This window comes from Serinus canaria, chromosome 8 (assembly GCF_022539315.1).
Source record: "Serinus canaria isolate serCan28SL12 chromosome 8, serCan2020, whole genome shotgun sequence".
Taxonomy (NCBI): domain Eukaryota; kingdom Metazoa; phylum Chordata; class Aves; order Passeriformes; family Fringillidae; genus Serinus; species Serinus canaria.
Window position 1 is genome coordinate 4,103,314 of NC_066322.1, and position 27,126 is coordinate 4,130,439.

General features: G+C 42.3%; 1 protein-coding gene across 9 annotated transcripts in view; it reads left to right on the plus strand.

Moving 5' to 3' along the window:
* The window catches only part of DAB1 (DAB adaptor protein 1), a 211,223-nt gene extending 184,711 nt beyond the window's left edge, over positions 1–26,512 (plus strand). For 7 of the 9 annotated variants that reach the window (XM_050977576.1, XM_050977577.1, XM_050977582.1 and 4 more), the window contains 7 exons: positions 7,261–7,317; positions 10,081–10,143; positions 11,272–11,380; positions 13,003–13,551; positions 14,357–14,484; positions 15,382–15,480; positions 23,254–26,512. In XM_050977576.1, the coding sequence (XP_050833533.1) occupies positions 7,261–7,317; positions 10,081–10,143; positions 11,272–11,380; positions 13,003–13,551; positions 14,357–14,484; positions 15,382–15,465 (990 nt within the window). In that variant the 3' untranslated portion in view covers positions 15,466–15,480; positions 23,254–26,512. The remainder of the gene's footprint in view (positions 1–7,260; positions 7,318–10,080; positions 10,144–11,271; positions 11,381–13,002; positions 13,552–14,356; positions 14,485–15,381; positions 15,481–23,253) is intronic. The other 2 variants (XM_050977581.1, XM_050977580.1) reach the window with 2 other exon arrangements.
* Positions 26,513–27,126: the final 614 nt, after the last annotated feature.

Genomic DNA, 27,126 nt, shown 5'->3' on the forward strand with positions numbered 1-27,126 from the left:
AGTTCTCCATGGATATGGGATCCCACTGAGGCAGAAGGTGTGAAGCATCTCCAGGAGCAGGAGAGTTCAAAATTGTGTGTTCATGTACTTAACAATGCTGTGCCATTGTGTGAGGCCGTTTGTCAGCAGGTGTCAAAGTGCTTTGTAGCCTGGCTCCTCATGATCTCTGATATCAAATAATGTAAATATGGAGCAAATGAGGCAGAAAGGAATGAGCCTCATCCCGGGATTGGAACGGACCCACTGAACTCAATTATCAGCAGTGGCTGCTTGCCAAGTCACTGCTCTGACATTGGGATGGAAAGATTGCTTACTCAATGTAATTCTTGGGTTTCCCCATCTCTCTGCTGCATCCCTTCCCAGCAAATACTGCTCTCCCATGGTTTTCCTCTGCTGGGTGTGCAGCTGAGCTCCAGACACACATTTTCCCTGGAATTCAGTTTCCTCCCAGTACCTCTTCCTTCCTCTGTATTAACTCACTCATTTCTTGAATTCATTCTTATTTTCTCTCTGCTCTGTCCTTGGACCAGTTCTCCCATTCCCCATTCACTGAGAGTAGACATCAAGACAAAGAAAGCAGGCTTACCCTAAATTCTTCTGTTAAGTGGTGCATGCTCCACTTAAAAATTCTAGTTCTGTGTGTGAAATTAACTGTTCTAAAAAAAGGAAAATGTTTAATGATCTCTCTTTGTCATAATTTCCCTTCGTCTCCCCATTAAACATCCACATCAAGTTCTACCTGTCACGGTGTTTTTAGAAATAAGAGTCAGACTGTAAAATACCCTTCACAGAGACTGTCAGTCACGTCACAATAAAACCCTCTCTCCTCATCAAAATGTCTAAACTATCTGCTTAACAATTTCATGAAGGCTTTCAAACAGCTCATCTCACTGCTGTGTAAAGATCCAAGGCATCAGAGGTGCTGCCTCTCAGTGCAGGCAGGCATTGGGCTGGTGCCAGCTGTGTGAGGAACATCAAACCAGGCTGGAACACAAGGGATGGAATTCCACTCTCCTAGGACATGGTGTGGGAGGAGCAGATGAAGCTGGACCTGAGCACCCTCGGGTTTAGAAGCCACAAGTCCTGCCTGGTGGTTCTGGTGTGTTTGGGAGAGCTCAGCTTTGGTTCTGGCTGGGATTGCAGTGCCATTCCCACATCTGGCTTCTCCCAGACGTGGCTTTGCAGAAACAACTTGCAGGCTGGTGATGTCAACTTCAGCCTCCACAGTCAGGCTTCCAGGATCAAATTCTCAGACATGAGGAGAGAAGGAGTGCACAATCCTGGTCTCTGGCCATCTGTGCTGGGAAAACTGTCCAGTTTTATTTACATTTGCTGAAAGAGACACCTGTGTTCAAATGTCCTGACTTAGTCACACCCAATTAAACCCCATGGATGAGATTTAATAGTGCAGTGTGGGATGTGCATTGTTAACAGGTGCAGCTACTTGTTGCAAAACTGGGAAATATGTTAGTTTGTTGGGACAATGTCTTGTGGCCTGGGTTGATGATTTGTTGGGCCTTTGTGTTTTAGGCAGAATCACAGAAATCATAAAAGGATTTGTATTGGAAGTGACCTTAAAGATCTTCTGTTTCTGCAGGGACACCTTTCACTAGACCAGGCTGCTCCAAGCCCCCTCCAACCAGTTTTTTGTTTTGGCTTTTTTTGAGCTATCTTTTCTGGGATATTTTCTGGTTTATTCCTTATAAAAAATTCAATGGCACAGGAGGCAGAAGCCAGGTCCTCCTCCCTAATCTTCCCAGTTTATAGCATCATCAGCCTGAAGTGATGAAGTTCCTTCATGTGTGTTAAGTAAAGGGTTTATGTGGAGTTTAACACTTAAAGGCATTTTAAAGAAAGCTTGAAAAATTGTTTTTGCCAGGTTGAGCAAGACAATACAGAAAGCTGCTAACCTGAATTCCGAGTCTGATTTCCAGCAATCAGATTGATCCATTGTTAATGTATAGACAAGTAAAGATAATCTGGATAGTTTCTGAGCATTGAAAATCTGCCCATGCAGACTTCATGTTTCAGACCATCCCTGATTTTACATCTGGCCTGTCAAGTAGCAGGTTCTAACAGTGGAGGAATGCTGTTTCACAGATAGGAATAAAATGTCCTAATTGCATTGCTCTTTTACACCATATGGATATTGTGGGCTACATTTTAAGCTGATTTTAATCTGTAGGAGTTGTCCTGCTAGCAGGTTTTCCATCCTGCATGGGTAATACCATTCCCTCAATGTGATCCTAAACCCTGCTCCCCCAGCAGAATGATCACCTGCTATCAAAGCTTTGAATTCACTTCCTAGTGCAATCCTTCAGGATTTTGGGATGTAATCACATCGTGTGGGGAAGCTGTAATCCAGCAGTGCTGCCCAGGATCAGTCTGTAACTGTTTTCTCTCTGTGCTCTTCAAACAGCAACAATTAAAAACAAAATTAAAAAAACCCAAAGTTGCAGGCTTTGCCTCAGTGACAGAGGTTTCTTGGTGGATATGGGGCACATGGGTGCTGCCATGTTTAGATTTGTGGTTTTAATCCTGAACTTGGGCAATGTAAATTAAGGGTAAACATTTCAGTGGTCCCTTCCAGTTATGCTACCTGTTGGCTTCATGTGTATTTGCATTCCTAAACTTCCCTGGGTGCCTGGGCATTTTTTGGGTAATGTTCTGCACCTTTTGATATTCTCCAAAGTGGAGAAAAAAGTGTAGTTGAACCATAGATGAATCTCATTGATTGTGGCACAAAGTTCTGTCACATATAGTGAATTTTTGTCTTTTATTCAATGTGACCCATGCAGATTTTTTTCTGATAGAAGCTGATACATTAAATCCACAGCTGCACCTTGTGTTGATTCACTACTTTTGAATTTGTTCAGAGCCTTACAGCTCAGAGTAATTTGCTAAAACATTTATTTACAACCAGCTTTCTAGTGAAGTTTGCATCTTTACCTGGTCTGCATCACTTTATGCCTTTAATTACATCATTTGCACAATTAGGGGTTTAATTTTTGCAGACTGATTCAATGCTACCCTACATTATTGGGTACAGAAGTACACAGATCTTGGCTTTTTTGCCTGCTGAAACTCATGGGATTTCAAAGTTTGGAAAATACCATGATGCGAAGGTGTTTAGTAATGAAGATAGAAATAACTTGTTTCTGAAGTTTGGTAGAGTTCCAGTCACCTGTTGTTTTGAAAAGCAGTAGATACACCTGTCAACCAGTGCCTTGCAAGTATTTTAAATTACAAATATGAGGCTGTGCCTTATTCCTTTCCACTGTTAAATTTATTCCCTGCAAGCATCCTGTCTCAGTCCAGAAGTGGAGTTGGCTCCCACATGGAAGTCTGGGTTCTCATCATCTCTCGTGTCTCCCACCTGCAGTTAAAAGAAGCCACCCCTTGTCCCCAGGCTGTGACCCTGACATTAAAGGGCTCATCTTTCCCTGTCCTGACCACTTGGCTGGGACCTTGGCCACCAGCACCCTCTGTGCCTGGGAATTTCATTGTCTTGGGAATGTGTAGCCTGGGAGCAGTGTGGGCCTGGCTCCAAGCTGGAGTCACTCTGGTGGTCTCTTGATTTATCAGAGTCTGTCAGAGAAAAGTGGTAATTGAAGCATTTTAAAAACCATTTCCTATAAGAGTAAATACCCCAAGTACACAGGGAATTCAGAATTAAGTTCCCTGCAAATGAAGAGAAAATAAACAGATGAGTAAGCGTCTGTTTTGATCATATGAAGAGTTCCTTAATTTAAGGGAAGCTATCGAGCAACAGTGGAGCAATTCAATTCCCTCAACATGCTTCAATAATCTGGGATGTCAATTATATCCCACAGTCCCAATTCTTCAGCTGTGCAGGATTGACTAACAGGATGTTTAACCAGCACATCCAGGGCTTCCCAGTCACCAAACAAAGGAAACTGCACAGTTGGGGATGCAGTGAAGCTCAAGGCTGCCCTGTAATTGGGTACATCACACCTAGGACTTGGGTTTGTGGCTTCAGGAGAATTCCCTGAAGGAGAATGGTCATGATCACTAACTCAGAGTTACCCTGTCAAACTGAAAACAGGAAATTTAAACAGGAGAATTCCCACGTCCCATGGGATTCTGAGCCCTGGATTTTTACCCTGTGCAGTGTCAGATGCCCAAAATGCCTGGATTTTGGATAAAAATCCATCAGTGGTTTTATGGCAGCTCATGTTGCTGACATGACCTGCACTGGTTGGGAATTCCCTCCATCACTGGAAGTGTTCAAGGCCAGTCTGGATGGGGCTCTGAGCAGCCTGATCTGGTGGGAGGTGTCCCTGCTCATGGCAGGGGGTGGAACTGGATGAGCTTTAAGGTCCCTTCCACCCCAGACCATTCTTGATTTCACAATGAAATGTTCACAGCAACCTTAAAATGAAAGGATGTACAGGTACAGCTGCACCTCTGTAAATCTGGGATGATGACACCAGTCTGTAACTGGGAAAGTTTGTGGCATTTGAGGATCTTTAGGATCTGCAGGAAGCTGGAGATTGCAAAGACACTGACATTTTTTTCTTGACACACATTCTTCTGTGTATTCTTTTTAATTGGGAAGTAATTGAGCAGTTCTTTGTTGAGTTCCCATGCCACTTCATTAATTCAGCAGTAGTTTTACAGGAAGACAGTGTCTGTGGGATGTTTTTGGGATGTCTCAACCTACCAGACGTGGTTTGACTGATGATGGGTTTAGTCAGGATGCTGACATGCTCCTTCACCGTGGTTCTAATTGTTTTTTTTAGAATGAATTGTGGTTAATTAGCAAGCTGCTTGCAGCTCATGGAGCTTGTAGCAATATCAACAGTTGTGGTGTGAGGTGCAAACAACTGGGGCTTTGCTGAGCTGCAATAACCATTTGAACCATCAGAAAAGTTATTTGTCATAGCCAAATCTTTACATGTTCAACTGAAATAAGATAGAAAATCTTTAGTTTGACCAACCGTTTGACTTGTCATTAGACTTCCATGTAAAATCCGGGTCAGAAACAGGGAATTGGAGATGCAGAGGCTGTGGTTGGGTGACTCCTCTTTGGTCTGCTGGGCTCTGTGGTGTAGCACTCACCCTGAGTGCAAGAAACCAAGTGTGAACCCCTCTGCTGCCTTAAAGGAGTTGAATAGATAATACCCAGCTCAAAGGTTAATTACTAATTGCTGCTTATTTGCTATATTTAGTATCCTCCATACTCTTTTTTCTTGCTGAGCTGTGTAGCAGAGTACAAGTTAATTACCACAGGGTTTTTCCTTGCTTTTAAGCACCAACTTTGCTCCATTCTCAGAGATTACAAAACCATGTTTTGTGAGGAGCTACTTTTATCATCTTGTTTGCAAAAGTGCAGCAGTATTAAGCAGGTTTTCTCGTGCCATATGTCAGTGTGGATCCCTTGCTGCTGGGGAAAAACAGACTTGAGTAGCAGAAGTTGGATATTCTGCCTTGATACGTGTATGGGAGTGAAAGAAGAAGGTGCTTCACACTCATGTGAGCACAAGAGCCCTGTTTTAGATTTCCCCTTTTAAATTCTGAGCTTCTGCATTGCTTAGAAAAGATGTTTTTCAGAGGACTTTGTGATCAGAGGGAGTGCTGGAGTGGATCAGTTTGATGTGGTTTATGAAAGCTGCAGCTCCCTTGTCCCTTATCCTTATGGGTGCCTTCCAGCTCAGGATGTTCTGTGATTACCATTGCTTGTGCACTCTGGAGTTTTCTCCAGCTCCTGGATAATAAGTTATTTTTTAGTGAATAGTAAAAAGTGTCATGATGAATTCTGCTGTAGGCTTGGAGTTGTTTCAAACTGCTCCTGGCTTGCAGTGGTGCTGCTGCTTTAAGGACCAGATTTACATATTTTGTGTTTGAAAGATGTACAGGGTATCTCACCTGCTTGTATAGGAAGATGGAGCTTTCATGACAGGATTAATGTCACTGGGCTATAAGGATTAATTGTCCTTCCTCCACCCCAGCCTGCTTATGAGGGGCTGGCAAGCTCCTGCTGGCTGAGCTGGAGGGGGTTTCACATCCAACCTGGGAGAATTAAACCAAGCTTTTGTATCACTCTGTGGAGGAATCCTCACCTGGAGAAAGACCAGGAGCTGGAGCATCTCTCCAGGCTTCTGGTGCTGGAGGGACAAGGCGGCTGTCAGAGCACAAAGTGATGAACTGCTGGCCAAAACTGGGCCCTCTGAAAGCATTCTGCTGTCATTTAAAGAGTGCTCTCAAAGTCTCTGGAGTTCTTTGAGTAAATGGACACAGCTCTTCTCACACTTTCCTCTCCTGGAGCTGGGGGAACGCAGGGTTAGCTCCAAGAAGGCGCTGGACTGTGTCTGTTCCTGATTGTGCACAGTGACATTATGTTACTTTGGCTTTGCCTTTTCCACTCTTTTATTTCCTCTTTTCTTCAGCTCTGTGATGAGATGAGGGGGAAAAAACATTCTAGGCTGTTAGTGAGATTTTTAAGTGACATGGAATTACTGGCTTGTATGGAGCTTCTCAGTCATCTTAGGCTTGATTTTCACAGCCTGCTGTTGTTTGTGTCTGCAGAAATGAAGTCTCCAACACTACAATAAATGTTACCTGAAATTTAGCCTTCTGAAGTGATAATATGTGCTAAGTGTCTAGATGGATACAGATATGTACAGATGTGAGGGCAGTATATTCCCACATATATTTACATACAAACTATAGATTTAAATATAATGTGAATTGACTCTTGTAATTTTCAAAATTGCTACAAAGAGAAAATAATTATCCTGATTATGTTTACATTGATGTTATAATTTTCCTAGTTAGAGAAATATGTGGGTTTTTTTCTGAAGATACTTGGTTTTAGGGCTTTTGTCATCCAAAACTCAATCATTCTTATTTTTTCCCTTGGGGGTGTTAAATCCCTTCTTTCACCAAGCCAGGGAAAAGTTCCATTAATGTAAGCAGGATCAGAGCTCACTGGGTTTGCTTATTGCTGAATTAATAAATATTTAGGAAAATAAATAGGTGTGTCACAAGTGGTAAAATTGCTTTGTGCACCAGAAGATGAGATTTAGCAGAAATGAAGTGTATGTTTGCTCCACATCCCAGCAGCATTCAGACTCACTGTTTTGACTGCCTGATTTCAGATCTGTGCTCACAGCAAGATGGAAAGGGTTTTCATTTCAATGCTGAAGTCAATAATTATGGAGGTTATCATTTTCATGCTCAGAAATTCATGTCATTTTCATAAATCATTCATCTCATTTCATAAATCATGCTTTACAGCTGGAGAATGGAAACTTATTGCTGGACATTGATGAAAATCTTGTTTCAGTCACTCAGGTAAGGTTGTGACGCTAAAAAATATTTTAAGGAAATATAGCTGAAATCATCTATAGGAATAGTGCAATTGGAAAATGTTCAGCTTGGGATTACCTTCACTGGAACGTAGCTAATATCAGATATGAATAATCTTAATGAAGCATAAGGGGGGAAATCAGTTCTGTAGTGACACTGAAATCACAGAAATAAAAGATGAGTGCTTGGTGTCCAGGATCTCATGTGCTGCCAGTAGATAAAGGCAGCTCTGTGTCAGAGAAGAGGCATTCATTTATTCAGGCTGAGAACTGAAGGAGTAGAAGAAAGACTCCTGAACCATTTGGGACTTTAAAATGCACCTCCCAGGGTTGCTGTTTGAAGCTCCAGTCAGTAAATGAAGGTGTTGTGTTCCCACTGAATTTGTGTTTACATTCTCTGATGTGGTTCTGTAGCTCCTGTTGTATATGAGGTTGATATTCTGTAAAAAAATAATTCCCCTGTAAATGTATTTCTTTTTCCTGGGGAATATTGTGAGGGAGGGTTTATTATAACAAAGTGCTGTTGAGTTTCCTATCACTCTCTCCAGCTGCCTGTTTAGAAATGTGTCTGCAGAGCTTTAACAGAATTATATCTGTGAAGAATATCCAAAGATCCATCACCTTGAAGCACTCTGAAAAGTATTACAATTCCCATTATCCAGGAGTCTGGAGGCACTGGGATCTGAGTTACCACCTTTCGGATGCATGTCATATAATCCACACTTCAAAAGTATACTGACTATCAATTTCCAGTATTCCTGTGAAACCTATACTATTTTTCCACCATAAAAAGAAAAAAAAGGATAGTTTTGCACACAGCTGTGTGTACCCTGACCTTCCCCATCCTCCCTGGCTTGCTCATCTGCTCCCTTTTGCTCCTGGAAAGGACACAAATGTTCCTTAGGAGCAAACAGTGAATGGTTCCCAAGGGGGGGCAGGAGAAGGGCAGCTTTGGGGTGCTGCTAAACAAGCAGTGTGGAGAGGTGAGAAGAAAGTGGCTCTTGGAGTATTTCAGTGTCACCTGACATCTCTGGAGTCAGGAGTGCCTACAGGAGGCTTGAAGTGATTTCCAAATGAATGCTGCTGTTGTCAGTATTCCCACTTTCCTGGGCATTTTAACAACCCTTGCCTGATGTGTTTGTGCACACTGCAGAAGAGACTTAGGCTGGGTTTGTTGCTTGTTTGGGTTTTTTTTTTTTCAAAAGCTACTCCTGGCAGTATTTTCCTACAGAGCATCAGAATTGGTGTACCCTGAAGAAAATGTGGGTTTCCCTCTTCTTCCTCTCTGCATTTCCATGCAGATACTTTGAGGGATATATAAACCCAAAAGAAGAAAATGTGTTGTCATAGCACTAAAGCAATGTGATCTTTTTAATGTAAAACATGAGGTGAGAAAATGTGAGATAATTCATCCCTGGGTACATCATGACATGAAGCTGAGACTCAAGAGAGCTTCTTAGGCAATTTCCAGTTCTAACTGATTGTGGTGTTGCTTTTATGTGTGGGAATAGAGAGTGGATTGAAAAAAAATGTATAAACTATTGGTAAGTTTAGTCTTACTCCTTAAGGGATGATTTTTAATGAAATGACAAAGGCAGGAAAAAATCTTGGGGTGATCTTGGTCTCTTGGAAGGCTGTAAAGGCTGGCCTGCCAGTTTGGTCACTGTCCAAAGCATTCAGGGGCTGCTTTTACAGGACAGGACTCAGCTGAATGTCAAACCTCTCTGTGTGATAGGAGGATCCAAGGTTTGTGTGCCTAAGAACGGGGAGGAGATTCAATGATCTAAACTAAGATTTGCATTAAATCTTGTTCATAATGAGAATTGTGCCTTCCCACGTTTTGTGGGTGTGAGACTGGGAACACCAGGGAGAAAGGTAGTGAGAAGGAAAAGTTCTGGGTTTTCACCAAAGTTTTCCAGTATAACACCCTGATAAGGGTGGTGGATGGGGTTTAGATTTCCTGCAGAGCTCTGAGGGATCTGTGCTTTAACATCCCTGAGCTCATTTGCAGGTGGGTGGGAGGGAGTGAGGTTTCTCTAGACCATGTGAAGGAGCTTTGATTATGCAGCCACTCAAGTTGCTCCTTAGAATAAAGTGTGTTTTCCCTTCTGGTCCAGTTAGCCAGGCCTGCATGGGTGACCTGTTTTGAGCTCCCAGTGAAGGGCATCCCAAGGAAATACTTCTAACAAGAATTAAATGTACAGCCACAAACTTGCAATAACCCAGTTGTGCATCCTCCTTCAAGTCCCCTTATCCAGGTCACACCTGTCCCATGGGCTAGGGGAAATCAGGCAGCACTTTAAAAGTCCTTCCCTTCTGTGTCCTGCTGGCACTCCACGTGCTGCTGCCATGCTGTAAGACCTTGAAGTGAGGGTTTGGAAGAGGAGCCAGGGAAAAGGACTGGCCATAAATCATGCTTGGAGCTCACTGATGTTAAAGGCAGAGCAGTAATGCTTCCAGTCCTGTTCTGGATAGTTGTTTCATGTTTTATTCATTTTTTTTTCACTTTGGAGAATTCCCTACAGAACTGTTTTATAGGAGTTGTTACTCTTTGGGTCCATTAGCAATATTAAAATCCCACAGCTTGAGCCTGTGTGCTTCCTCCATGTGGGACTTTCCAGTTGAAGCCTGCAGGACTTTGGGGAGGCTTATCTTGTTTGCTGTTACCAGAGAACTTCACAAGTTGTAACTACTTAACTCATAGTTTCTTCTCAAAAGATAAATGGAATTTTTTTCTCTCTCTTTCCAGGCTGTTACCCAACTAGAGCTTTTTGGGGACATGTCCACTCCTCCTGATGTAACCTCTCCCCCAGTGAGTACCCAGGGAAACTGCACTGTGTTTTTCCTGCACGCTATTTTCAGCACATTTATTGAGCACATTTACAATTTGTGTCCTCAGCCATTCCAGTGGGGAGGATTTTAAAGTAGTTTTTAGGCTACAGGAAAATAAAAGTGAAGAAAATTGAACGTGCAGTCCCTGCTTCATGACGATGTGCAGAAATACCTTTGATTTTTATTTTTCTGCTCTGGTGTTAAGTGTCACACAGGGTGCAACCTGAGCTGCAGATCTGCTTCCCTGGTGTTTGTCAGAGGGAAATGCTGCACTGCACTCTCCCTGCACTGCAGAAGATCCAGTTACAGCCTCATATTTCATGTCCCTGGATCCACCAAGCACAGAACCCAGAACTGCTGTTAAAGGAGGAAAGTAAAGATAGAAAGGGCTGGATGGATTTTAAGAGCAAAAAATAATGTCTCAACATGTTTTTCAGCATTATAAGATAACAAAAAATTTTCATATAAAGCTTTAGAGCCTTGAATTAAGCTGTAGGGGGAAGTGTGAATATACTGAGAAAATTCAGGTGCTGTGAGGTCAGAAGCCTCAGATCTCCAGTATATTCTGGATCATGTCTGGACTAGATGTTCAAAGCCCTTTCTGCACATCCTCAGCTTACCCAATTGGATTTGGTTTCTTCTTTGATGTAGACCTATGAATCTGGTCCTGTTGGTTAATTAGAAGCAATATTTATTCAGTTTACCATAAATCCTGTAGATATTTCGTTTTCCTTAACTGCTAATAATAACTTAAAAGTTAATGCCTTGGTCACTTTCCCTTTTGTCACCTAACATCTAAAATCACAAGTCTGTATGTTCTGGAGAAAGAAATTATGTCAGTATTTTAGTTGTGATGTATTCCAGGCAAATTTCACCTTGATTTTTTTTTCCTCTGATAGAAAGTTTCTCCATTTCTTTTTTTTTTCTCCCATCCCCAGCAAATTCTAATACTTTCATTTCTATTGCTTCTTTCCTTCTGCATCTTCCTATTCTTTCTTCTTTCTTGTACTTCACTCCAAACCTGGATTTTTAGAGCTCCAGGTGGTGTGACAGCAGTGTGCAGCAGAAGCTGCAGCTGATACCTCACCCTTGTGTTTTCTGCCTGCAGACTCCTGCTACTCCAGGTGATGCCTTTATCCCATCTTCATCCCAGTCACTCCCTGCTAGTACAGACATGTTTGGTTCTGTACCTTTCAGCACTGCTGCCGTACCCTCAGGTAAGGAGTGCACTGGAATTCAAGCCTGGAATCAGATTTGGGGATCAGTGCCCAGCTCTGGTTGCATTTTAGTACTTGGGGCAGTGATTTTAGCAGGGTGGAAGGGGGGAAGGCTCTTGTGGTCAGTGATTCAGGGCAAGGCAAAGCAGGGAGTGCATTAGTTTGAATTTGCATACATTTTTTTAAAGCAGAAGCCAAAAAGGTCACTGGGAGTTCAAGCATAGTTCAGCCATCTGAAAGCCAGGACTTCTAGGAACAGGAGAAAGAGAGGAAACAGCATGTAGTTTAAATTTTGGGGGTTCTGTGGTAGCAATGACATATCCTCTGTTGTCTCCAGTAAACAGAGGCTGAGAATGAGTGCACTTCAAGGGTATTCCACTTTGTCAAATCCTGGAATGTCCTCTACACTTCCCTGGGTTCCTCAGAGTGCTCAGAATTCAAAGGCTTTGGGTGCATTCTGCACAGACACTCTGGTTTGATTGCTGATCTCTCCCAGTGCTCCCAGCCCCACTTAGGATGGGAAAGGAGGAGGAGGAGGAGGAGGAGAAAGAGGAGGAGGAGGAGGAGGAGGAGGAGGAGGAAGGCTACAAGGGCAGTGAAGTGTTTGGGGATAATGCCAGGTGGAAACCCTCTCTGCTGGGATGGGGTCACAATGGGGGTGAGATCATCTGGAGAATCCATCCTGAACATCTGTTGGAATAGAAATGTGTCTGAGCTTCTGCTCCTTCCATCACTCAGGAGCTGGGTCTCTCAAAGTTCAGTTCCTTATTTTTTGATTTATTGAATTTTGGGCTTTTCCCTATGCAATATAGCAACCACCCTTTTGTGATTACAAAACAGCCTAGAAATGAAGCAAAGAGGAAAAGGTGCAGGAGGATTGGGGAAACAGGTTGGAAACAAGAGTTTTAAAGCTGTAGCAGTATTAAAATTGAGAGAGAAGTTACATTATGCAAAGTATTAGTGGTAAGTGAATTTAAATGTGAAACAGCATATCTATAAAGCACAGTACTTGTATCAGTGGAACATGATTATGTTAGGTAGTTTAATTTGTAAAATGTTTTACAGGAGTTTTAGTTTCAGAGCACTTTGTTGTTGTTGTAAATAATACCTGATCCTATAATTCCTACACAGTCAAACTCGTGGTAGCTTTAAAGGAGGCTTCAGGTCTGACAGGAAGCAATTATAATTTTGTTTTTAATCATTAATTTCCTCCTCAGCTGGAGGGGGTTATGTTAGCCTAATACCTGAAGCAGTTTGTTGTTAATAGGTATTTAGTGCAGCAGAAGCTCAAGATCTTTTTGATGTTCTCCAGTAATTGGGTAATAACCAAGTGTGAGGGTTTTAATCTGGAATCATCTGGGTTGGATTTTTTTATTACTGGTAGTAGTAGCAGCAATTTGAGATGGTTGCTTTGCAGAGTGCACCAGCCTGTGGTTCTGTCTGTGAGTACTTGTGCAGGGATGTGAATTCAGTGTTCTCAGTTTTCTTCCCAACCGTCCTGCAGCTCTGGGATCACGGGTGCAGCTCTGCAGGTTTCTGATTTATCGTGTCGCTTTCCACAGCGCCATTAAAACCTTCCATCTCGTTTGTTTCCCCCCTCCTGCTCTCTTTATTCCCCAAAGGTTATGTTGCCATGGGAGCTGTCCTGCCCTCCTTCTGGGGACAGCAACCCCTTGTTCAGCAGCAGTTGGCCATGGGTGCCCAGCCTCCAGTCGCTCAGGTGATGCAGGGAGGACAGCCCATCGCGTGGGGCCAGCCCGGCATCTTTCCTCCCACCCAGCAGCCGTGGCCATCCGTGGCTGGCCAGTTCCAGCCCACTGCCTTCATGCCAACACAAACTGTTTTGCCTTTACAAGCAGCCATGTTTCAAGGTACCATTGCTCCTATAGCCACCGTCCCACCCACGAGCGATTCCAACAGATCGAGTCCGCAGACAGACAGGCCCAGACAGAAAATGGGAAAAGAAATGTTCAAAGATTTCCAGATGGCTCAGCCTCCGCCAGTGCCATCAAGAAAACCAGATCAGCCTTCCCTCAGTTGTACCTCAGAGGCCTTCTCAAGTTACTTTAACAAAGTTGGGATGGCACAGGAAGCAGATGATTGTGATGACTTTGACATCTCTCAGTTAAATTTGACTCCTGTGACTTCCACGACACCATCTACAAATTCACGTGAGTATTTCTGTGCTTTCAGCCATCCCTTTCCTCAGACATGACTGCTCCTCAAAGCACTTTTGTCTCTTTTTAAATTCCAACCCAGATACTGAGAACCTTCATGCATGCTCTGGCTTAAGAAATGTGTTCCAGCCATAAAGGAAAATACCCCAGAGGAATTTCAGAGGTCATAGAAATGAACAGCCCAGACAGCTACAGTCTGAAATTGAATTTCTAAAATTAAATGTTGTAATATTTGTTTTGTGATGGGAACATGCAAGCTGGCTGGCAGAAGCCCATGGCATTCAGCCTTACAACTGGTTTCACTTATGTCCCATCCATACTTCTCAGAAATGAGGGGATGAGTATTTATTTTAGTAGCTTGACATATTGGACATGTGGGGAAATTCATTGGAGGGCTGTAAAATAAGCTTATGGTGTTCATAGCATGGCAGTGGGGGACTTTCTGAAAAGAGGAATTCATGAGATTCACCAGGGGTCAGTCAGAGCCCTGTTTCACTTACCTGCCACAGGGCAGGTGACTCACACATTCCTAATGTAGCGTAGTGGTGTCTCCCACCTTCAGAAAGACATAGGGCAGATGCAGCCAAACTTAATTTGGAAGTTGCCAAATGAAATCAAACACATGGGATTGATAATGACAACTGTGCCCAAATTTACTTCCTGCAGTTCCTTGTTAGAGAATGATTCTTGGGGGTGGTGAAAGCTGAGGGGTGTAAAAGTGTGAGCAAATTTTGTGCTGAAGTGTCTTTTTGAAGAAATCAGCAGAATAATTGTTGCTGTTGCTTTAATCCTTGTTTAGCTCCAACCCCTGCACCCAGACAGAGTTCTCCATCAAAATCATCAGCATCTCATACGAGTGACCCTGCTGCAGAGGACCTCTTTGAAGAGGGGTTTGAAAGCCCAAGCAAAAGTGAGGAGCCAGAGGCTGTGAGTAGCAAGAAGGTTTCTAAATCTTCATTGTCTCCTTTTAACTAGAAAAGATAGATTAAATGTTGTTCTGTAGTGTCAGAAACAACTTTTCCAGTAGGGCTGGGTGGTGCTTGTGGGGGAGCTGCAGCCAGAATTCCAGTCCTGCTTTGGGTTTGACAGCTGATAGCACAGCATTTCTGCTGATGTGCACTAACCCTGCATACAAGGAACCAAACTCACAGTTGATATGTAAGGCTGTACATGTTAGATCTATCCAATGTCCTCTTTAGCACAGCAGCAGTCACTTCTCTCATGGTAAGGAAGGTTGGGGTAAAACAACAAACATGCTGAGGCTGCAGAGGAAGATGTGAGAGTTTGTGTGTTAAAAGATGGTGGTTGGTGTTGTCTTGCACATTCTTGCATCCCAGTTGCTTGCTTAGCTACGTTCCTCAATGTTCTGGCCCTCGGTATGTGATTTCTTTGCCTTTATGGACCAAAGCAAGAAATGTTATCCAAGCAATGACTGTCAATCCCCAGGTGTCTTAGGGAGGGAGGAGCCCGAGTGAGCCAAAGGCAAGAGGGGGTCGGTACAACAAAAAGTGCAAAATAACCCAAGCTTGGACTCTTTCTGTTTCACATGGCTTTCAGGGCCTTTTGCAGTTCTGGTTGGCCTGATCCAGTACCTTCTGAAGTCTTTGGCAGCTCCTGCCTGGGCTCCAGCAGGAACTGGTGAAGTCCCTTGGTGCCTGCAGCAGCTGTAGAAAACTGCTACGGCTTTGGAGAGCGGCGAGGCCTCACTCTCTGGTTTTCATGAGATAGGATGTACTTGCTATGCCCACAGCATGAAAATAACCTCGTGTTGACTTTTCACTTTCTATTGTTGAGAAAAAAAGGTGTTATGTTCTTGTATTCTAGCCTGATGGGTCTCAGGCCTCCTCCAACAGTGATCCCTTTGGTGAGCCAGCTGGTGATACTATAAGTCCACAGGTCGGTAGCTAGATAGCACAGGTTGGGGTAGGTATCTGTCCTTTTTTTCTCTACACCTTGAGGTGTTCACTTACTCTTCCACCAGTGCCTGCCATTGCTTTCATGGATGCATGGTTTATTTATTTTTTTTTTCCTTTTCATCTCTTCCGTTTTACCTCTCCATCCTCCGCAGTGTATTCCTCGTGCTTGGTGGTTTGCATGGCTTTTGCCATTCACTGAGTGTTGCAGCTTATGCAAATATGTGTGTTTCAGCTGCCTGCATGCTTTGAAGAAATGTAGACTTATTTTACTTTGTGTTCAAATTCTGAGGGCAAATAGGGAAACTGAGCCATTATTAACAACATATTAGGCAGAGCATTTTTTTATCAAACCACCCTTGCCTTCAGTCAGATGTAACATATTAAATGGAATAAGACATCTTACCCATAGACATAACAATCATTAAATAAAATTATGCAATGATACATGAACGTCTCTACCCTAAATCAATGGGATAATCAGTAGAAGAAGCACGTTTATTATCTGCATGTAAAAAATATTGAAATGGATTTGTATATTTTTATCTCTAACTGCAAATTAAAAACATCTGAAAATTATCATCATTCATATTACCATTGGCATACTGATGTTTTAAAAATTATTCATCAATGTAAGTCATTTAAACCCAGACAGACGGGGAGGAAGATCTGTTCATCCTTTGTGTTACAGAACACGTAGAAAATGTGGCTGCCTGTGAATGTTCTGTGATTTGTTTCAATACAGTAAATATATTTTGCCAAAAAAACAGTGAAGCTACAAAGTTTTATGAGTGCTGAGCGTTGTTATTCCATCCAAATACTCTCTAGTGTTACTGTTTGAAGAATATGTTTCATTATCTTCTCCCCGTCTGCCACTCCTGTTTGGTATTGCCCAAATACATGATCTGATACAGCTTCTGTGCTCCAGCACAGAGCTCCTGGGGCAAATCCAGAGCAGTGGGAGAACCCTTCCCATTTTTGTACAGAAATTCCACTGGGTTTGCCAGTGACTTACCCATCCTCAGTTTAGTTTCAGCTCCAAGTTAATAGTTTCACTAGGAGTCAGTTTACTTTGTGCATTAAATGTGATTTTAAAAAACCTTACTGTAACTTAGTTTTGATCCGCTCGGGGATACTGAGGTTCTCTCTTAATAACATGTGGTGCTTTGAGAGGGCATCTCCCCCTTCTGTAGAATCACCCATGCTCAACTCCTGGGCTGCAGCAAAAGTAGCATTAGGCTTTGTGTCTCCTTGAGTCCAGGAGTGACAGTGTGAGGAGAAAGTCAAGCTGGGATGAGCTGCTCCAGCAAGAACATTCATTATTTACTCCAGTGAGAGCTGCTGCTGCAGATGGATGGTGCCACTGATAATTTGGCTGTGCCTTTGCCTCACCTTGGCCAGCACTGACATCCCCAGCTATCTCAGCTTCAGACCACTCCAGCAGTTCTTCCCTACATCATGAAAGAGGATTTGCCCTTTATCTGAGTCCCACACTCTGTTTATTATGGTTTATTACAGGGTGATTCTGCAATTCAGAGCTACCAGGACAGTGTACTACCAGTGGTTGCATATGGTTTTGCTGCATTTTTAGTTAATCCCTGTACAGCCTCACATCAAATACGTGTATTTCCCTGAAATATATGCTGGGAAACATTAACTAATGTTCCTGATTATTGTATTACATTAATTCCTGAGAGCTGTAGGCAGGAACAGGAAGCTGAACAAAACAGAAAGCCTCTCTCCAGTGAAGCTCCACTAATATCATTGTGCCTGTGTGCAGAGCCATTCAGCAGCAGTCTGTAGGAAATCCACTTCCCAAGGCCAGCCCAGCTAATTCTGAAGCCTGGTGTCGTCAGAGCAACGGGAAGTCTAATCCCCATGGAAAATTATCCATTCAGGACTTACTGTGGAGTTGTGTATTGAGCCCTGCATTTGGAGAGAAACTTAATGGGGAGAAACATGTCGTGCAGAAGAATCACAGTCTGCATAAAAGCCACTTTTGTGGCTTAGATGGGAGATTACTTCGCTCTTTAGAACGTGGTTCTTACCCCAAGAACTGCACAGTAACAACTCAGCTGAATGGACCTCTCAGGAGAGCATTGTGTGCAGAAATGTCAGATCTGTCTGTTCCCAGATCTCTGAAATCAGCTCTGCCCATACCATGTCTTTATTTATCTTGATGTATTCAGAATATCCACCTGCCTGGTTTTTTGTACCCTGATCTTTCAAGGTACCACATCAGTTTGGTTTCTTGATTCCTTCTGATAGTCTAAGTTATCTAGTTACTATCTTCTCCTATTTTTCCTCTCTTCCTTTTGCAATCTTCCACTTCAGCTCAAAATCCTCATCCTTCCAGAAGCAGCTGTTTCTAGAAGTCACCCTTCCAGAAATAGCTATGAGCTCTTAGTAGGTAAATGTGACATTTTATGGCTTTATTACATTTTTGTCCCTTTATGGTTAAAGATAAGAAGCAGAAAGGCCCAACTTCCACAGGTGAAATGAGATAAACACTTTGCAGAGCTCTTTATTGCATTTGGTTGTTTCCCCTTTGTTCATGCATGCTGTTGAGGACAGATAGTGATTTTGCAGAAGAGGTGAAGAGAATACAGAGTGACTGCCACCTTCAGATTATTTATGTTTAATCCCCAATGCTGTCCTTAGATTATGTGGGGAGTAATTCTGGTGAAAGGAGAGAGAGGGAAAGAACTGTTTCTTAGCTGTGATCCTACCAAATGCCTTAAACATTTCTTATTGTTGAAATTTTCCATTAAAGCAGGGAGTTTGAACAGAGGAACAAGCACAGCTCTATTGAGCTGCTGCCCAGCTCAAAACTTGCACTGGCAATCATTCATGAGAGATTCTCAAGAAACCTTCAAAACATTTGTGGCTAGAGCATCTCTCCCTGAAAAAAAAATTCTTCAGTTGTTCTGAGAAATGTGTGCAGACAATTAGGAGCCCTCAAAACGTGTCACACCCTTCACAATGCCATCAGCACTGTCAGGAGAGCAACAGTTCATTAGAATATTTGTCTATCAGCTTTTGGTGGTGCTTTGGTGGCCCACTGCCATCATCCATCTTGGAGCAAGTGCTGTGCTCGGTGATAAATGTTCCTAAAAATCTTACTCAGCTCTAGGATGGGCTGCTATAACTCATATTTGGGCTGGTTTTAGGAAGTGGAGAGAAAATAACAATTTATGGACAAAGCCTTGGGTTACCTGGGGGCTTAGTGAGCCTCAGAATCAGGCTGAGTCTGCATCCTCCTCTTGCTTCTGCCCCTTTTCTATTGCACCAGGATTCCAAATAGGCTCAAAATACTAAAGGCTGTATTTGCAGGACCTGTTCCAGTCTTTCACCTGGCTCAGTCAGAACTGGATAAAGTTCAAAGAGACATTCCTAATTGCAGGTGACCTGTTCTTGCTGTAGGCTCTGAAACTGTCATTCTCTAGCTAAAGACACAGTGCTGGGCAGGGCTGGGAACCTGAGAGTAGTAGTGTTGTGTCTTTGGAAGGGGATCACAGGTTGGGAAGTCCTGCTTCACTCCAGAGAAATCCTAAAATTAATATTTCAGGTCTCTTGCTCACTTGGTTGTTCCTATTTCCCAGCAATGTGGAGAGGCATGAGCAGAGAAATTCAGGCTGCTCTGTGGACAGGGGCATCCTGCAGGTTTGCCCTCATCTCTGCTGCTGCAGTCTCCTTCAAGCTGTCCATTTCCATGTGCCAGCTCATACAAGGGCTTCTCACCTCTTCAGTGCCACCAGCCCACCTGAGGTCACCTTGTACCCTTCCATTCCTGCAACTTCTTCCTCTAAACAAGAGACAGTGTTCTTTGTGGCTCGTCTAGAGCTGTGTCCTTGCTGATTTGCAGCCCAACAATTCAATTTAGGGACAAGCTCTCCTCTCTTCCTCTGTGGTGAGGTCATTTAAAAGTTCCCTGTCTTCTGCACGACAACTGATTTTAAAAATCTGCTTGTGAAAATTTAGCATCTTTGAGACTTCTGAACAATTTGCTTCAAATTGGCCATGAGGTTTGATTGTTATGAAGGAGAATTGACAGATATGTAGATGGAAGGATATGTGGATGACAGATCTGTAGATGGAAATAATTGTGTGGTTACTGTTTTGGGAGAGGGGCCCAGAAATAATCAGTGTTTCTTGGCTGCAGTTCGTTTTTATATCAGGACTAAGATCTGGAGCAGGTTCATCTTTCTGAGTAGTTGTCACTGCATTTTCATTTCATGGATGTACAGCATCCATCTTGCTACTAAAATGACAGAGATTGTTAGAATGCTAATAATTAAACTGGATATTTGAAACTAGGAGATATTCCTAGGTAGGCTTATGGTAAGAACAGAGGCATAATCCTGAAGGTTGCTGCATTTATGCTGCTAATGGAGGCTGTTAGAAAAATAACCAAATATTAGTAAGTAATAATAGGCAATAAATAAAAACTAGCTGTTAATGGGGCATTAGGAATGATCTGTCTTATCACCAATGATATTTAATTTCAACCCCGCTTGCCAACTTTACTCTGTCCTATTTTGCCTACGGGTCAGCATGCAAAAAACCAGAGAAGATGCTTCACATCCCCACCCCCTTCACTTGCAACCCCAGCACAAGATGCTCATTTGGTGTGGCTCTCCAGCACACTTATTTCATGAAACTCTTTATCATTTGAGCCTGCCCTTTCTGATCAGTCAGCCAGGAGGGAGAGTGGCTGTAAAGGGCATGGAAATCTGTGCAGGCCTCACCTCCTCAATAGAGAACATCTTGCCTGCAGCTCTTCACAGAGCAGGTGCCTCACAGTGATCAAAGGGCTGCCAGGGTAAAAATAGTTATATTTTGTGAGTGAGTTCACCCCTGCAAGTCCAAGTGGGTGCTGAGTCTTTCAGGAGATGCTCTCCAGTGATTAGTTCTGCTGGGGAGCAGGTGTTAATATCTTCAAATGGGATGCAGATTTACTTCTAGCATTTGCATAATGTTATTCTAAAGCATTAGCACCCTTGTTGCCTCACACAGTAGTGGACTGCATCAGAAATGGTGTTTGCTGCTGTCTTGTCCCCCTTAAAATGGGAAGAATAAAGTGATTTGCAGCATGAAGTATTTCTGGAATACAGCAGCAAAAAAAAAAATAATAGTGCTTCTAGTTCTTCTCTTGGTTTCTCCCTGTGGGTTAATGAAAGCACATCAGAAATTATTCTGGGCCAGTTCAGCAAGGAGAGCACTGTAAGATTTGAGGGGTTTATTAGAAGCTTTGTCTGCAATTATATTTGTACCTGTCTTTTTGTTCTGACAAAGACCAGTTCTTTCCTTTCCTTCCCTCTGCCTCTGTTCCTAATGCAGTGGTAGAAGTAGAAGACAGAAAATGCTGGTGAGATGCTGTGAGAAGAGTTAATGCTCACCTGCCTTTTCATAACCTGTGACTTTTGTGTGGATTAGGTAAAAAAGGGGGGTTATTTCTGCTTTCAAGACCCTCCAAAATAGTGCCTGTCACTGTGAGAGGAGCTGTCCATGAAGTCAACAGTACTTGATTCTCCTTTTGCCTTTTTCCTGTCCCTTCTGCTCTCTTTTGCCCTCTTGAGTATCCATATTTTACAGACACCATTTGCATTGTTAGGCGAAAAGCATGCTTGAATTGGCTCAAAATAATACTAGGAAACAAATCTCAGGCATTGACCAAACCCCTTTGACTGGGAAGACTGCACACAATTACTGCAATTAATTTCTCATTTAGGCATCTGAAGGGAGAAATCAACTGAAAGGAAGAAGCAAGAGCACACTTTTCATGCAAAATGCTCTGGTCTGCTGGAAGAGAAGTTACTCAAATCAGTGAGAAATGCAGGCCTTTGCCTGCATTTAAATGTTGGGTATGAATCAAAGAAGTTTCTCACTGTAAAGGCTGTCTCGTGCTTGTTGGAAGTGCTGCTGCTGATGAGGAGCTCCTCCTCCTCCTCCTCTTCCAAGGTTGTGGAGTCCAGTGGCACCTTAGGAAACCTGTTACTTCAGCACTTCTGCATATCTGAAGGATATTTGAGGACAGCTCTAACAAGCAGACTTGACATTTTGAAAAGCTCTTTTTTTCCCCTGAAGGCATTTGAAAAACTGACATCTTTTGTTCCAAAGGGATGTTCTCCCTCCCTCTCCTTTTCTTCTCCTCCTTCCTTTTTCACTTCCCTTTGCAATGACCTTAGGTTCAGCAGCTGCCTGGAGAATGGCCTGGTGTGTGTCAGGTTCACACATTAATTAGTACAGATTTTCTCTGAACGAGCTGTGATAGATCATTCTGCCAGCTTCAAGCCTGCACGTGAAAATTGGCATAGGTAGACTTAACTCAGTGTGTGAAAAGCAGTTATTTACTCTCAGTCATCTCCTTTGATTACCTTCAGTTTTTCAAGGTCACAAAAATGTATTTGCTTCTTGCTGGGGATCATTTCAGCAGCATTTATTTAATCATTCCAGAGGGTTTCTCTCACTCAGTGCTGGTAGCATACTCACAGCTCCACGTGGGAAAGGGGTGGGTGAACAGTGTCTGCAGGCTCCAGAAATGCAGCAGTTTTGGGGAATAAGAGACAGCTTTCCTTGGCATGGAGGAAACAGGTCATATTTTGGATTTGCTATGTGTTCCTGCACTCTAAGGCAGGACAGGGCACTGGGATGGGGCAGAGCTGGAGCACTGGCCAAGCACCCTGAGCACAGAGCACCCTGTGGATCCACCTTGGGGCTGTTCTCCTCATCCCCAGCATCACTTTGACAAACAGTGATTAAAATCCTGTGCCATGCCCTGGCAGGCCTGTCTCTGCTGCTCAGTGCCCAGTGATGTGCCAATCTTCTGGGGTTTTTTTTGCTCAAGAGTCAGCTCCTGCCAATGCTGCTGTAACACGAGTTGATTCTACCTTGGTTTAATCCAACCTTGTGGCGTGGTATTTGAATATTTATCAAGCTGTGATAGAGAGTTAATGCAGTGTGGCATTAATTAGCCTTTCTGCCTGTCTTGTTCCTTTTTTAGATGTCATTCTTAGTTTAATAAATTAGTTTCTGGAAATGAAGTAGAGTGCGTTCCAGGGTCCACGGATGGTTTGCTACCCACCTTGGCCAAGATGAACACAGTGTTGATAAAGCACAGGGTGTGTCATCTATGAAGCAACAGCTGGAGAACATGGCAGCTTTTCCTCCCTCCCACATCCAGGAAATTCCCAAGAAAGTATTTGTTTACCAGTTGACATGCTTTCCTCCCAGCTTTAACTATTGTACTAATGGTTCCACAGACTCCTAATCAAACTGCACAGGGCTCCTCGTTCTTCATGGGCCACTCATGTTGTTGTTTTAAATCCCATCACAGCTTCATTAGCTCAGCTTTTTTGGCAGTTTCTGTTTGCAAGTGATTTTCTCCTGAGTTGTGCAAAACCCACAGTTATGTTCTGCTGTTGTGCTGCTGGGGGGAACCTCAGCCTTGTACACGAGCTGCAGTTCCATCCTCTGAACTTCCAAACATCCAGCCCTATAAATTATCATTTAATTCCCTCATATGTCCATGTCCAGCAGTGAGGGTCAGTGCATGGCCAGTGCTGGAGGAGGAAATGGATAGAAAACCTCATTTTCTGAAATAATTCCCATTTTCTTCACCACTTAGCTGGTGTGCCACGATCGCTCAAGGCAGCACAGAAAGCAAACACTTCCTGTGGGTTTTGGCTCACAAGGTATCGCTGCTCCCAAGCAGATGTTGTAAAAATGTTCTGAAAATGCTGTCTGGAGACATCTCTGCTCATTTTATTTTTGTTATCCCCAGGAAGCAGAACCTCTCTACGCGCAGATTAACAGACCTAAGAAATAGCATTGTTACAGGCTTGTGGTGCTCCAAGACTCAAACGAAACCCAACAACCTGGCGGGCCTTTGGCTTTCGTGCTTTTTTCCGATTGATTTTGTCTGACAAAGGAGAGAGAGTTTGCCCTCCTGGACTGGCTCTGCGAGTATTCCTGATGTGTTTTTTTGGCAACCAATGGCAGATTCCTATGGCAGCACAAAACAAAAGCTCTCCCTGCTTCTCACACCACGAGTGCAGCCCCATCCCCACAAGTGGTGGGTATCCAGACTAGGAAATCCTACTCCTCGGTCTTCTTTTAAACGTTTGTCACCTTCTGTGTGCCACCTATAAATAATGAGCATCTGAAATCTATTGGGTGTTAGACATTCCTTTTTTTTCTTTTCAGCAAAAAGCAGAGTTTGTATGTAGCAGTGGCATTATCATTCAACAGCCTTTGGGGCACGAGTCGGCACTTTTTATGTCATGGTGACATGTTTTTCATCTTCATTTACATCAGGCTGATCCTGACCCTTTTTTTTTTTTTTACCCTATGTAGACATATTTAAACAACAATAACAAAATACTGGTGGTGTCTTTTTTTTTTTTTTTAATGTATTTCTTACTCTGTAGTTTTGTATGAGTATGATCTAACAGTGAAACGCCTCCAGCGGAAATGATTCCCAACTTGAAGCCACAGAACAGAACTCGATTGTTCATCCATCCTTGACTGAAAATGTTGCCAAATGGACCTTTAAGTTCTAGCACATCATGAGGAAGAAATGCTGCTTTCTGTTGGAATACTCCTGTTGTGGGTAGAGAAAGGACAGCGAGTCCCACTGAGGAAAGACAAAAGAGTCAGTATTTCCTAGGAAACTCTAAACAAAAGTGCAGAAAAGGAATATTTTTATTTCTTCAATATCTTGCTGCTGTAATGCTATGCAGACAAGTGTTTTCTTCTCTGTGTGCCATTTTTGATGAAAAAAAAAATCATTTGCCAAATAATACTGGTATGCTTCTGGTTTAGGAGTTTGGATGAAGCGGACTTGACAAATGGGACAAGGACGGCATGGATTTTGGAATAACAAACTGACTCTGTGATCAAAATTGTTCATCTTTATCACTTTTTGTACATCAGAAAAAAAATCAAATGGGATTTTTATTTTATAACTTGAAAAAAAAATCTTACTGTTAAACTCTTTAAATGTTTAAGGGGAAATGGCTTTAAGGAGTTCGAATGAAAATTGCCATTTTTTTTTGTAAATATAAATGTTATGAAAATTCTTTTACTAATGCCATTACACAGTAGAGAAGGTAGCAAGTTGCAGTGCTTGGGAGGTGTGGCAAACCCAGTTTGTGGTTCTCACATCACATATGTTTTTTCACATGCTTAACAATAATGGGCTGAAGCTCAAGTGCATTTGCCAAAAGCAGTCAGCTTGTCAGCAACTAGTGAAATTAATGGGAACACATGATTTTGTGGTCTAGCATTATCACACGGACATAATTCCACTTACAAGAGATCACTTTCCATTGACATTCCTTTGAACCTCTGCATAGAAGTCATCCAACTGTTTACACGCAGAACAAAAAGAATTTAAAACTTCCTTTTTTTACATTTATGAAGCAAAAAGTGCAGTGTTTGGGTTCATATGTTTAGCACATGATTTTCATAAAGAATCTATATATTTTTGCCCTACAGAGAATTGTTATACAGGTCAAATGTGTTTTCCTGATGTTCCTATGCAGTTACAGTATATTGAATTTACTGGTTTAAGACAAAAAAGAAAAAAAAAGAAGAAAAAAAAAAAAGGAAAAAAGGTTAAAGAAATCAAAGGATTAATCAGTTTTAAGGTAATTGTGCAGATTTTGTTTTTAAATTTACACATTAGGATTTACATTTTTGTCATGATTAAAATAGGCCTGGAGTTATAAATGTTTTACTTTCTTTCATCTCTATTATAAGCTAAAAATGGTTTAGAAGGCAGAATAACTGGGGTGGTGATTGTTGGTATGTGCAACCAAATCTCACAACATGATCCCATTCTTTTCTTTTGAATTAGAGAAATTAGAGAAATGTGCATTGCAGAATGTATGTGAATGAGAAATTAGCTGTGAATAGACCTAATGAACCTGCAGAGAGGAGAATTTGATCCCCATCCACGGTCATTTGATGCTTGTTCCTTAGTCATGTCCAAACAGCTTCCTAGCAAATCTTGGTTTCCCATTGGAAGATCAAGTTTTCTAACTGGAGGAGATCATTTGAAACTTGGTGGATCGAGTGTTTCAGGATTAAAAGCAGAGGTAAAAGCGTTTCTGGAGGACACTTCTGTCAGAATATTTTCCTGATTTGCACAGTGGTGCTACTTTCTTCCTCAGCAGCTTTTTTTTTGGGTTTTGTCCTGCCCATGGAACCACAAACCCAGTTTTGGTTCGTCACAGACATTGGAGGTTTAGTGTCATCAGTGCATTTCCAGTTATGGGGTGAAACACAGAGGAGAGAAGAGATTGCTGTCTCAGAGGATTGCTTGGTAGGAAGCAGATCACTCACGGATAGGTGCCGAGGGAATGAGGCTGGAATTCTGGTGTCTCTGGACCATCACCACGGACCTTTGTCTTACTTTTGCTCACAAATAAAAACAGATTCTGGATTGTCTCGTCCTGTGATCGTCCTTGTCGTGGCTGGGATGCTGAGCTGAGAGGGCTGCAGGGCCTCTGCACTGTACCAGTATTGTAGATAACTCCAATATCCAGCTTGTGCAATTGTTTAATCCCTCATCCTTCACTAGCACTAAATTTGTCACTTTAAATTTACAAACCAGGGAACCCCACCAGCCATCCTGTTACCATCCCCCCCGTAGGTTCTTGATCTTTACCTGTCATGAAAAGATATTTTGATAGATCGTAGTCATCCAAGTGTCTGATGAAACCTTTCATCTCAATAACGTACTGGGCACCTTCTTTGCAAAAATGTTTACTCCGTGGTTTTCATTCAGTTTTATTTCTGCATTCTGGCACTTACTTTTTTAATAAAGATGAGAAAGATAAAATGACTGTTGCAGTACATTTCTAAACCTACTTTAACTTTACCTCAGATAACGACCATTTGTTAAGATATTATTTTTAACTTTATGTGTAATGCATTCAGCAACAACAACAGAAACCAACAAATTTTTAGAGATTTTCCATTAATTTCTGTAACACACCATGTAATACTGTTATGAATAAAAACATTAAAAAAAGGTGTCATTTCAGTAAGTTTGTTTCATAGTTTGTGCTCCTCTGGGATAATTCTGCCAGACTTAAAATGCAATGTTTGTGTCTGGCATGGCTTTTATTTTTGACAGTGGAAGTACCTGGAAAGGAGAAAATCCTCAATTTGGGGAATAACTAATCTTTAACACCAAGTGTTGCTTATCTTGCAAACGTGTAACTTGCTGATTTTAATTGCTGCCTCCACTTTTTTTGGCCTCTTTTTGGGTGTTTTAGGATGAGCATCCCAAACCAGCAGGTATTTGTATCACCTCCTGCAAAATCCCACATTCCTGGGACAGCCCATGCTGTGTGATGCTCCCAAAGCTGGTTTATCTCTGTGGCAAGAAAAGCTGAAATTGATTTTGCTCACTTTTTTCATTCAAGTGGGATTTGAAATTAAAGATGTGCATTTAAACATGACATTTTTGAAAGCAGAACCCCCCCCAAATTTTCCAGTAATGTGCACAGAACTGATAATAAAGCTCAGCTGAGAAGGAATTTTCCCATTCTCTGCCAAGAGAGTAATGCAGTAAAATTTAAGGTAAGAAAAATATGTTTTATGTACAAGGAAAGAGAGAGGTGTGGATGTGTGCACATATATTTTA